Source organism: Microtus pennsylvanicus, chromosome 9, assembly GCF_037038515.1.
Source record: "Microtus pennsylvanicus isolate mMicPen1 chromosome 9, mMicPen1.hap1, whole genome shotgun sequence".
Taxonomy (NCBI): Eukaryota; Metazoa; Chordata; class Mammalia; order Rodentia; family Cricetidae; genus Microtus; species Microtus pennsylvanicus.
This window is the reverse complement of record NC_134587.1, coordinates 13559574-13572490: the sequence shown is the minus strand read 5'-3', so window position 1 is coordinate 13572490 and position 12917 is coordinate 13559574. Positions and strand designations below refer to the sequence as shown.

The 12917-nt window shown below is 44.6% G+C and overlaps 1 protein-coding gene across 2 annotated transcripts in view; it reads left to right on the top strand.

Moving 5' to 3' along the window:
• Nucleotides 1-12917, top strand: part of Cers6 (ceramide synthase 6) — a 237699-nt gene that overhangs the window by 188064 nt on the left and 36718 nt on the right. For both annotated transcript variants that reach the window (XM_075984978.1, XM_075984977.1), the window contains exon 7: nt 12411-12539. In XM_075984978.1, the coding sequence (XP_075841093.1) occupies nt 12411-12539 (129 nt within the window). The remainder of the gene's footprint in view (nt 1-12410; nt 12540-12917) is intronic.

Here is a 12917-nt window from a genome sequence, read left to right as displayed (position 1 = left end):
AACTCAGTTATAAATCATTTCTATACACACACACACACACGTGTGTGTGTGCATCTTTTGTTATTATTTATTCTGAGACAGGGAAAATTTTATTATGTAGCCCAAGTTGGATTCAGACTCTTAGCCTGAGCCCCCATTCTGGGGGCTAAGACTACAGGCTTGAGCCATCGCGTTCAGATTTTTAGAAGTCGAATTCTTTACAGAGTCACTTTATGATTCTTTCTAAAGTTATCTCGATATTCAAATGGTCATCTTCTTTTTCACCATTAGTTTTTTTCCACCCAGAACCTAGAGATTACAAACAAGGAGAGACCCTTTCCTCCCTTCTGTGTGTTGAGATGATACGCCCTCTCGATCACTTCCAGAGTTAGTACTTATTTGGTCCGCGAGGGAAACCGCTGCTAATGTTAGCAGAAGGAAGAGTCTGACAAAGATCTAATGGACTCGGAATTTAAATGTATGCTACAAAGAAATCGTGTAAACCTTGAAGATTTTTCTCCTTACTTCTTTTTTCCTTCTGTTTTTCTTTTGTCAGAAAATAGTTAAGTTGCTATCAAAAGTATCGAGCATTTTCTTGGTCCACGGCACTAAAAGGCCTTACTTTCCTCAAGGCTTGCTGGCTGTTCCAAGTCTGCTCCCTGGCACCTGCTCACACCGAGCACTCTTCTGCACAGCTACGTGTTCCAAGGCTGGCTAATAAATACTCAGCTCAGAACAGCTTGCTCATGTCTCCACCGCGTGTCCCTTTTAATGAAGCTGCTGTTTGGCTCAAAGGCCTGGGCCTTAGGCCAGTGGGCCCTGCTCATGGTCAGGCACACATCCTTGGCATCGCCCCAGATCCTGGCTGGTGATGTCGGCCTGCTGCTTTCCCTTGCTCTGGGAGGAACACTACATCTTGTCAAACAATCTCGACAGAGAGAGATTTGGTGATGAAATATAGCCAGAGAAAAACTTGGCGGCTGGCTTGTTTGGTTCTCTTGTAACTTTTGCAGAAACTAACTCGTGTCCACTACTTTGGCTCTCTTATAGAGGCTACCACATTCCAGATTTTTCCTTTAGACTGAAAGGAAATGCATGCTTTAATCTTCCCACAGGGAAGCCAGTGTCCTGTAGATGGAATTGAAGCAGTACACACTACATTAACACTGTTTTGACAGATAAAAATAAAAGCAGTGTCCAGAAGATAATAACCAAAATTTGGCTGAATCTAAGTTGAGAACTTAAACAACCCAAACTAGTATTCACAGATTTAAATTTTTAATCAGTCAAAATTAACAGTTAATCATTTAAAAAAAAAGGAGGAGGAGGAACTTCACATGAACAGTTCTTTCCTTCTCCAAATAAGAAAATTTGAAAAGTAGCTGCTGTTAATTCACAGGGGGAAAGACTGTGCTAACGTAGTAAGAAAGGGTCATGGTACAGCATAGGATGACCGTTTAAGTTCACCATCATGACAAAGGTCTTATTTTTCTCATTTGTCTAAACCAGAGAAAACATTAAGGGCAGTATAATAACAGGATGAGAGTCAAGGACTCTAGAGCCTTGTACCTGTCCAGCACCGTTCCCAATGTGACCTTGGCATCACTTTCCCTTTCCGCGTCTTGGTTTCAAAGAAAGGAGGTCTTAGAACCTGCCCCGTGGGAATGTCGCAAGCAAAAATAAGCAGCATGCAAAGCTGAGCTTGTTTCTGGCACATCAGAAACACTCAGTTCACATTAATCATTTCCTGCAACCGTGTGTGTGACCAGTTGCACGCGCACACACTCAGCTACGACTAGCAGACTGTGGACATAATTGATTTCTATTGCTCCTACACTATTTAATTGCTGTAGTGAGACCGTCAGGAGGGTTCACTTTCCTTCTTGCATGGTGATGGGTGCAATTTGAGATGGGTCTGCTCCCGGAGCCTAAGCCCCTGAATGATTGGTAAGCCGACCCCTTCTTCTCCTGCAGTGGAAGCTTGTCATTAGTAAGAAACAAACCTTTTGTCTAAACCGCTGAGATTTGAGGGGCCTTGTTTTTAACCCTCTAACCTAGTTTGTCCTAACCCGATGGAGCAGCAATTAAGAAGATAGTGAATTGTAATTTCCTAGAACTGTGTTTGAGAATGGTTATCAAAATCAGCAGGTCTCAGGATGGCATTGTGGCACATCTTAGCCCTGGGCAGTCACTGAGACCTTTTTAGACGGTCACAACGGCAAAGCCGTTTCCTCAGGGCACTGAGATCCCATTTGCCTTCCTCTCTGTGCAGAAATCTGCAAAGGTAGCAGCAGTCAAAGCTGCTGGCTGCAGCACCAGGATGCTCTTGTGGTCACTGTAGTCTCCAGTGCTACATACTGGGAGATGGGGCTGGAGAACACTATGGATAGGGCACTAAAATTATTAATTTACTAAATCTCTGTTCTCAAATATACATTTAAAATTAGTTGGTGTGTGATGAAGTAGGAAGTAGACATGGAGAATGGCTGTTGCAATACACAACGGTATCTCAAGAAAAATCATAATGCAGTTAGCTCTTTGTACTGTTAATTAATCCGGTTGTCCCCCTCCCATAGAACACTATTTTTAATTTTTTTAAAAAAAATAGCTGACAAACAGTGTGGTTCCACCTTGTGTGGCCAGCAGGCATTTTCATAAAAGTGCACAGAGTGAGCTGGTCCAGCGACTGACACCATTCATTAACGACCAAACTTAAGGTTTCAGGCAGAGCTTCCATGTCGAGAAAACCCGTGTCCACCAGTGAGAGCCTGACACCCTCTCACTACCTAAAGGCTTTATTTGTGATGGTACAGGTGTGTGAAAATTCCAGAGCGACGTCCGTTACTTTGTATACTCACTCGAAAACTCTTTAAAATATTAAACAAAACGTGGCTTTAAAATGTTATGTCACAAAGTATCGTTAGCAAGGTCAACTAGTGTTTTCCAAATGTCTTGTGTCTTAAAAGTCACCCGTGAGTGAAACAAGCATTTAAAGTGAAAGACGGACCAATGAGTGTAGCTGACCAGCGTGCACTGGCTCACACTGATGCCCTAAGAGAGTATCTGACTTGTCGAGTGCTGGCATCACATCAAAGAATATTTGTAACTTTCCAAAAAGCTATTAAGAGCCTCTCTTCTTTGGGCTATGTATTTGTGTGATGTTAGATTTCCGTCAACTACTTCAACCAAAGTATCTCACAACAGATGGAAAGTGTGTGCGTTTGGGGGCTCCGACTCTCTTGAATTAAGCCAGACACCGGAGAGATCTGTAGTAATGCGAAACAGTTGCCGCTCGTCAGTTGTTCTCACTTTGATTTTAGGAACGGTAGTTATCTTTCATAAAAGTATTTTTGATGTGTAGTGGAATTCATTAAAAATTAGTAAGTGTATTGTATTTTATTTTTGACTTCTCAGATTTAACCTCTATGGGATGAATGCCGATAGAGCTGCATTAACAAATCCCTGTGGAGCCCCTTGTTACCAGAGGTGTTAGGGTGAGGGCTTGTAGCACAGCAGCAGTAATGAGCCAAACCTGCCTTGAAGAAGTCACTCACAGTGACAGAGTGACCCCTTTCAGTTGGGAAGCTGTTATTCAGCCTCCTCTGGGGGAGTTCAGCTCAAGTCATTCCAGAGAAGGCTGGAACAAGCTCTGTTTTTGGCTCATTGTAACTAGCTATCCTCCTGGAGTCATGGCCCCTCCTGCCCCAGCCTTAGAAAGTACCAAGAAGTTCATTTTTGAGACTTTGGCCTCCCTGGAAGCACTGCGCCTCCCACCCAAGGCTCCTCCTTGCAGCCTGGCTCTCATGATGGCCTGGTCATCTCCCAGGAGCCGTCCTTGTTCTGTGTGTTTGCCTCTCGCTTAGCTGGCTCGCCTAAGCATCCCCTCCGCTGCCTCCTTCTCACCGTCCACTTTCCATACACATCCGTTCCCAGGAAGCTGTGGATATGGCGCTTAGCTGCCCGAGCTCAGGTGTACACACACTGGTGTTAAATCCAGCGCTAGGTCATTGTCACGGTGTGACTGGAGACACTGGCGTCCCTGTGCCTCAGCTCCTTTATGAAATAACGCTCAGAGAAGTCACAGCTTCAGAGCCTCTCCACATGAAAATCAGTAGGCGAATTAGAAGGTGCGTAGGTGTTTATTAGGTAGTCGGTGGGAAAGCGGGTTTTGGAAAAAGGAAGAAGATGAGCGTTCTACTCCAGAAGATCTGTGTGGAGGCAAAAGAAGCTTTGAGAAAATTCCTCCGCTAGAATTAGGGGATGGGAGCAGGCACTTGGACGCCTGAAGGAAGGGGAGATAGAGGGCGAAGATAGGGTTGCTGACAGCAAGAGCTCCCCTGAACTCTGCCTGCTAGCGTGCAGCACATCCCCAACTGCTTAGCCTGGAGATGTTTGTCACCCTCTACATGAAGCACAACATTGAGTCCCTGGTTGCTCGTTGTCATTTGGACCTCAAGACCTTGACGGTACGCAATGAAGATGCTGGCTGGAGTCCCATCGTAGTAGCTCTGATTTTAATTGAGCTCAGGCTGCCCCCTACTGGTGGTGTTAGATGCTTTCAACTAAGTTGGGATTTATTGATGGTAGGATCCTTTGTTCTTAGGGACCTATGCAGAAAATGAATATTTGTGAATGAATGAGGTTCTCCCGACTTAACATAAACTATATTTTTAATGTCTCAGAAGTAACCTTTTCCTTACTAAAATTCATGCAGACTAATATGGCCAGGTCAAGGGTAGTTTAAACAGAACCGAGAGGGTCCATTATAAAGACCTTTGACTCCAGGTGCTTGCATATTGACCCCCTGTGAGAAAAACGGCAAGTGTATGCGATCAAATGCACTGACGTCACTTGCAGTCAGAGCAAGTTCAGAAGCTTGCTTGGATGAAGGGAGGTGGGAGGCCGTGAAGACAAGCGCAGGGCCCCGCACATCCAGCGCTGTGCTCTGGCTAGCTCCACCAGAAGCGACCAGTGGCATCATCATACTGTGTCTGCTGCACAAATAACATTTTATTGTGCTCCTCTCTATCGCAATAAAATCAATTCAAGATTAAATATTAACTAATTCACAGTGGACAAGGTAATGAGTTCTCCATCTTGAAAGGGGCACCGTAATGTTGCCTAGGAGAAGAATCGAGTGAACGGCGCTTACACGGAAGTTCCCTGTTTCATCTGTGTCTGTTTCCAGTGGCCATAAAATCATGGTGCTCCTAGCAGCACAGAGCTGTACCTAGACACTCAGCTCCTGCTTTTGGGAGCTGCTGGAGCCACGCTGACCTTCCGCAGTGTCTTGTAGTTATAATTTATCATGAGACTCTTGATGAGGGTGCTCCCAGAACTCCTTATAGTTTTATGTGAATCTCCAGAGTAATACTAAACAGGTTTGGATTGCTTCAGAATAGCTATGAAAATTGCTATCTTACAGATTGTTTGCCGGAAGAAAGGGAGGCAGAAACTATGCAGCTGCTACAATGGATAACGTAACTGAGTTTCTCATATCGTGTCCTTTCATATGTCATCAGTTTTTTTTTGTAAGGATGGGGTAGTATTGTAAATGTGGGTGGTCTCTATTGCAGTTGTTCAACCGTGGTACTGGAGAAAAAAAGCCACTGAAGACAGGAAACACATGGAATATGAGTGTTCCAGGGGGTGTTTATGAGCATGGTTCTGGCTGTTTCCCTCACTCTGCTCTGAACTGAAGTCCAGTGTGAGCCTTGAAAGAGAAGGGGAAGAAGAGAGAAGCAGAGACGGGGACAAAATCCTAAAAGGATGTCAGTGGCAGTCTGCTGTTGTTCTGTCTCCTGGAGCCTTTGAATCTGTTGAATGGGTCACTGGTCTTAATTAGTACCTGATTTCTGCTCTCTGAGCAAAATTACATGTTGTTCATTGTATGTATTAACTTTATTTAATTCAAGAAAGCTAAATATCTTCCTCACCCCTGAGCAGAAGGCTTTTCCTTTGTCTGCTCTTTAGAAGTATTTGGTCTCCACTGACTGTGAGCATCTATGGGAACTCTCAGGTAAAATCTCAGAGGCCTTATTCCTTTTATGAGACAGCTCAATAATGGGTTTTCTTTTCTCATTCACTTAGTCCCAAATAAAAGTTTAAGGAAAAATTTCTTACACAGAGAGAGTACATGTGACGTACCTTTTTATGATGTAGTTTTGTCTTAATAAGGATGGGAACATTCAGATGAGTTTGTGGTCCTTTTACAAGGTAGAATCTTATTTCAAAGACTCCAGCATCACAGACATGGAGGGAGCTGTGTCATTGAGAATCTGGCATGTACGTCTTGGTTATCTCTTCGGCTTTGTTGTGGTACTACTTCATTGTGGATGCAATTCCCTTGGAGAAGTAGAGATGCTGCCTCTTCTTTTATCAGGTGGAGACTGAGCCCGAGCGGCTGGATTCTGTGTGCCCAGGTGGCTGACAGAAGCATACAATGACACTGTTTTGTTGCCTAAGTACTTACTATTCGGAAGTATAAAGGTGCTTGCCCTATCTTACTAAATTTGGGCATGATATAGGTGACTTGTTCTTGAATTCTTTGATTTTGGAGTCTTTCTAATGGGATTTGGGTCAAAACCACACCCAACCCCTTTATTCTTATCTCTGATAACTAGCACTTGAGGAACCACTGACAAAATGGCTGAGGCCCTAGGAGACGTCAGGGAACATAGAGAAGAGGACGACATAATAATGTCGAGGAACAAACTAACAAAGCAGGTAGTTTGGGTCATAGCTGAGGCCGTGCTGGTCTCTTTGGAATCAACCCCTGGCTTGAAGGCCAACAGTGAATCTCCGTCTCTGAATTCCTCCTGCAGAAGATGTTCTGGAAAACCTTGTCAGGCTAAAGCCTGGTATTCTTTGAGCCAAGCTAGTGTCTACAGACACATTCATTTCCAGCTTAACACACGAGAGAACGGAAATTCTCCTCCCTGTGCTGATAAAATCCAAATTGGCAATTTGTTTAAAAACAGTTCTGTGGATCAAAGTCAGTGCCTGCTCAAAGCATGTGTGGGGTAGCAGGATGGGAGTCCCACGGCGTCGAGACTGCGTGGCTCTTCTGGGAGGGATTTGATATATGTCTAAGGCTTTCTGAAGCAGACATGTAAGACAAGACCATTATTCCTGCTTTTTCCTATTTGTGTAAATATGAATACGATGGAAATTGGTCCTCTGCTGTGGCTGCAACTGTGACCCCCAGCAGTAATAAAACAAACTTTTTCTTTTTGTGTTGTTTTTTTTTTTTTTGAACACAGGGATTTATAGTCAGAAATCATCTTTGCAAAGCAAATTTTATCTGAGAAGCAAGGCTTTTATTTTTGAAGGTGCCTCGTAATATTGACGGGCATTGCATTGTTATTGACATTTTTATCAGATACAAATTAGGAAATTTAATTAGTAAGTGGCCCTAATCTTCCATAAATGCCTTAATCAATTTACATGTATTCATTTTTTAAAAATTAACTGGAGAAAACCTTTTTTTTTCTCTTTCGGTAAGCTGAGAGCAGCCATTCAGGGCTGAGCAGTGGGGAGGTTGTGAGTGGCCGGCTACTTGAATGTTCAAAGCTGCCTGTCAGGCATAGGCAGAAAGAAACTCCCTAGACTCGGGAACCAGACACTGTGTGCTTTAATTCGGTCCTGTATAAGAAGCGGCTAACACACCAGTTAATGGGTTAGCTCGCTTTTGCTTAAGCTGTTGTTTTGAAAGGCTGCGTCTGGTAACACACCATTCTCCCAGTGATGGGGGAGCAGATTGCATCTTCTGTTGGAAGACATCACCAGGGCAGTTAGTAATGTGTGCCCGAGGCCTGTGGCATCGTCGGCCTTTAGTAATGTCGAAAAGCCCTGGATACCACGAAGAATGTCAGGGTTTCAGTAGCTTCGGAAGCAGCTTTGTGGTACCTACGTGCAATTACAGATCCAGCTCACTGTGCTCATCCTCGCTCATCTGTCAGGGAGTTAAGAAATAACGTAAAGCCTTGCTGTATCCAAGGAGGAAGAGTGGCTGTGGGTTAAACGGTGGCATAAGCCGGGCGATGGTGGCGCACGCCTTTAATCCCAGCACTCGGGAGGCAGAGGCAGGCGGATCTCTGTGAGTTCGAAACCAGCCTGGTCTACAGAGCTAGTTCCAGGACGGGCTCCAAAGCCACAGAGAGACCCTGTCTCAAAAAACCAAAAAAAGAAAGAAAGAAAGAAAGAAAGAAAGAAAGAAAGAAAGAAAGAAAGAAAGAAAGAAAGAAAGAAGAAAAGGAAACAGTGAGGTGCTCTGTTTTAGGCCGAAGTATTTTTTTTTTTTTTGTTCAGAGTTTTTTTTTTTTTTTTTAAATTTTTTTATTGATAAAAGGAGGATAAAGAAAAGAAAAAAAAAACAAATTTCCACCTCCTCCCACCAGCCTCCCATTTCCCTCCCCCTCCTCCCACTCTTCTCCCCCTCCCCCCACTCTTCTCCCCCTCCTCCCACCCCTCTCCCCTTCCCCCCACTCCTCTCCCCCTCCCTTTCCAGTCCAAAGAGCTGTCAGGGTTCCCTGCCCTGTGGTACGTCCTAGGTCCTCCCCCCTCCATCCATATCTAGGAAGGTGAACATCCAGACTGGCTAGGCTCCCACCAAGCCAGCACATTGCGTAGGATCAAAACCGCGTGCCATTGTCCTTGGCGTCTCATCAGCCCTCATTGTTCGCCATGTTCCGAGAGTCCAGTTTTATCCCATGCTTTTTCTGGTAACAGTCCAGCTGGCCTTGGTGAGCTCCCAGTAGATCATCTCCACTGTCTCAGTGGGTGGGTGCACTCCTCGTGGTCCCGACATCTTTGCTCATGTTCTCACTCCTTCTGCTCCTCATTGGGACCTTGGGAGCTCAGTCCAGTGCTCCAGTGTGGGTCTCTGTCTCTGTCTCCATCCATCGCCAGATAAATAGGGTTCACGGAGTCTACAATAGGCGAATCTAAAGAAGCTAAGTAAGAAGGGGAACCCAAGGAAAAACATATAGTTATCCTCTTGGATAAGGGAAGTAGACAAAATTGCCGGGGGGAAAAGTGGGATCTTGGGGGTGGGGTGGGATGGGGGTTAGGGGAGATGGGGAGAGAAAAGGTAGAAGGGAAGGAGGGTGGACTTGGGGAAACAGGAGGATCGGGATAAAGGAAGGTTGGATAGGGGAGCACGGAACCACAATTCTGAGTTAAGGGACCCACTTTAGGGTGGGCAGGAGACTTGACCCTAGAGGGGCTCCCAGGTGCCCAAGCTGAGGTCCCCAGTTAGTTCCCTGGGCAGCTGAGGATAGGGAACCTGAAATGACCCTACCCTAGAGCAATACTGACGAATATATTGCATATCATCCTAGGCCGAAGTATTGACGGAGACAAAAGACTATTCTGCCACTGATGGCCACTGCCAGGCTAGGCCACGCACTTAGAGATTGAGTTCACTGAAAATAAATCCCTGTGTTTTAGTGATTCATTATCCGGCCTCATTGGGGGAACTGGCACATGGTGTGGATCTCTGTATTGAGTCACTGTGTGTGGTTATCTACGCAAGGCAGAGATACCTGGGAACCAAAGTGACTGGAGCGTCTCCACCAAAGTGACCGTAAAACTATTAAAGGTGTAGGGTGCACCTCCAGTGCAGAGGGTAGTGACATCAGCAGCTACTGAACCATAAAGTAGCGGGGAGGTGGGGGCATTTGATGGGATTATGCATGCTCTTACCTACATTACATATGCCAGAGTCAGTACCTTCTTAGTCGCTTCATAAATTAGACAGGTCTGAAATTAGTAGATTAAAGACTTCAAGGGCCACTCCCTGGAGCTACTATGCCTAGAGTTGTAGAATTGACAACTGTAACAGATCTGATCCAGCATCTTAACCGTAAAGTGAGGAAGCTGATGCCTTTTCTGAAAATTACAAAGCTGGTAACTTGGAACCGAGATCACAAGCTGCCTCCCGTGCCGTATGTACTTCATAATTGTCCTCTAAGCTCAGATTCGTGAGGTGTTCAGGAGTCATTCTGTTGTTGAGTCCCTGTCATAATCTCTTGAACTTTCATATTAAAATAAAAGTTGATTTAAACACAGGGGCCAGAAATGTCTAAAAAAGCAATTGTTTGATTGAGTTCAACAAGAGACTAGAATTTAGGAATGGGTATCTTCTGGGTAGTAGAAAAGGTGACTGTAAGTAGGAAACCAGTGACAGTGGCCCTGGATGCAAAGTGAGTAGAGAAGGGGAAAGAACAAGGCGGCTCAGGAAGAGAAGATCCGAGGCTGCCATTTTCCACGGGAACCAAAGATAAACTGGAATCCTCAGAGAACTAGGGTGACGTCTTGCCTCTGCATCAGCAAACGTCAGTGTAGCTTGGCTGGACGACAGCCTAAGACCTGCTGCCCACACTCGTTCCTGAAGCAGACTGGAAAATCGTCCCTGTAGACGGAGCAAGGAGGGGGGTGAAGGCACGGCTAGAATGCACACAGCCTTGTTACCTTACAGCGAGGACGGGGAGTGCTGGAGGGGAGTTCCTGGGGACTCTGCACCTGCTCTAGTGCCACGAATAAAGTCACCTTGGACGCCCCAGGGAGAGTTTTATCATTGACTTCATGGCCTGCCATGAATCTCTCAGCACAGGTGAGATTGGTATCGTTTCATACCAATGATTAAACAGTTACTTTCTAGTCACCAAATAAATTATTTTTTAAAACAGTGGTAGTTGGGGCTGGAGAACTGGCTCGGTGGTTAAGAAAACTAGCTTACTGCTAAGTTTGGTTCCCAGCGCCCATACCAGGCAGCTCACAACTGCCAACTCCAACTCCAAGAGGATCTAATGCCCTCTTCTGGCTCAGTAGGCACTGCACACATGGGCCATGTCTTTATATAACACACATGGAAATAAGAATGAAATAACTAAAAAAATAATGGCAGTAGCAAAAAAAAGAACAGTAAAGATAATATATATAGTTTCCACCATAGCCTCTGTTCCTCTCTATTTCTACTAGAAAACCCCGCGTGTAGGGCTCTTATTTTGGTACCCAGTGGGCATGCTCTAGGGGAAACGCACTAACAGTGAGAAACACAGTCCACGAAATTCATTCAATAACAGAATCAGTCAGTACCTCTTAATCTTCCTAGACTTCTAGAACAAAATGCAGTATTGGCAGCTTATAAAACAAGGCAAATGTATTCCTTCCAGTTCTGGTGGCTTGTAAATCTTAACTCAAAGCACTAACAGACTTGGCATCCTGTGATGTCTCCTTTCCTGGTTCATAGCCTCTAGCTATGTCCTCATATAGTAGGTGGGGCAGTGTTTCTGTCTGGGCCTCACATGTAGAGACACTAATACTTGTCATGACCTTGTCTGTTCCCGCCCCCTAACATGTTCATCTTGGTCATTAGGATCTTTACATGAATTTGGGGCCAAAGAAGACAAGCATTTAGAATAATGCATTATTGTGAGCCTGAATATGTTGTTTATTGGGCTTCATGTAACTAACAGAGACTGGCCATCCTAGGAGTCAGGTCTCCCTGTCTCCTTGCTTTAACTGAATACTTCTTCAAATATACCTCGTGCGTGCAAATAATGTTATTGTGTGTATCTGAGCTTGGTGGCACGGGCGTGTAATCCCAACTACTCAAGTAGCTAAGACAGGACAATTGAAAGGTCAAAGCCAGCCTGGGCAACTTAGTAAGAACGATCTTAAAATAAGAAGTGGACCGAGAGATGGAATATGGAATGTGTCTAGACTGTTTCCCTAGCACGTACAAAGCTCTGGATTCATTTCCCAATGTGTGTGTGTGTGTCTGTCTGCCTGTGTTTATGTCTGTGTGTCTTCCAAAACTGCAACTACTAAATATCAGAAAAATAGATACATGCTGTCATCCCATAGATCTTCAAGTTTGTTTGTTTTCTGTTACTGAAGCAAATCAATTTGTAAGAAAAAGGGGGCTAGTTTAGGTCATATTTTCAGAGGTTCTAGTCAATGGTTGGTCGGCATGCTGTTGTGGAGTCTGTAGCAATGCAGTATATTGAGGAAGCCATGTAGAGTGGTATAAGCCACTCACCTGGTGGCAGCCAGAAAACAAGAAAGACAGGATCTCCTGGCAGCACGTTGGGCAAGCATGGGCCTTTGCAGGGCACTTAAACATGTCAGAACGAAAACCAAGTCTAAATAGTGCTTTTCTTTGCTTAAAATCCTGTGCCGGTTTCTCCCATTGTGTTCTGACTTTCATTGTGGTATTGAAGTCCATTCTCCATGAACTGGTCACTTGTGTATCTCTCCCAATAGATGGGAAGCCTCAAAAGGGCAGGAGTTGCGTCTTACACTTAAGTACCCCATGTTACAGCTGTGAAGGTTCCCTGCCTATGTTGGCTTAGAGATTAAATGGGTGAGTGGAAATACCATGATGTTGCTGAACACCGACTTTCTTTTGTTTTTCCTTCCTCGAGGACTTCGGCATTATGTTCCTGCACCACCTTGCAACTATTTTCTTGATAACCTTTTCATACGTCAACAACATGGCCCGAGTCGGGACCCTGGTTCTCTGTCTTCACGACTCGGCCGATGCTCTGCTAGAGGTAACAACTTTTCCTTTCGTCTTGAAAAAGACAAAATCCAGAACTCACGAAGTCCCCAGACCAGCAGTCCTGTAGTGTGGTGGATGTTGCTTTGAAAGTGTTAGGTGATTAGTGAGCTAAGCTGGCATGAAACTGTGTCCAGAGTGAGGTTGTTAGTATCCTCAGCTAATAGGAAGCTGGACGCCTTGACCAGTCCACCTTTGGATGGTTGATTCTGTATCAGAAAAACCATTGTTTTAGTAGATTTTTCTCCTAAGAGTCACACTAATTTATCTGGAAACTGCATATAACCCAGTTTAGTAGTTATAATAAAATTAAGCAGTTTGATTTTTGTTACCAGTTATACATACTATCCTAGTGGTTTTAACAATGCAAAGG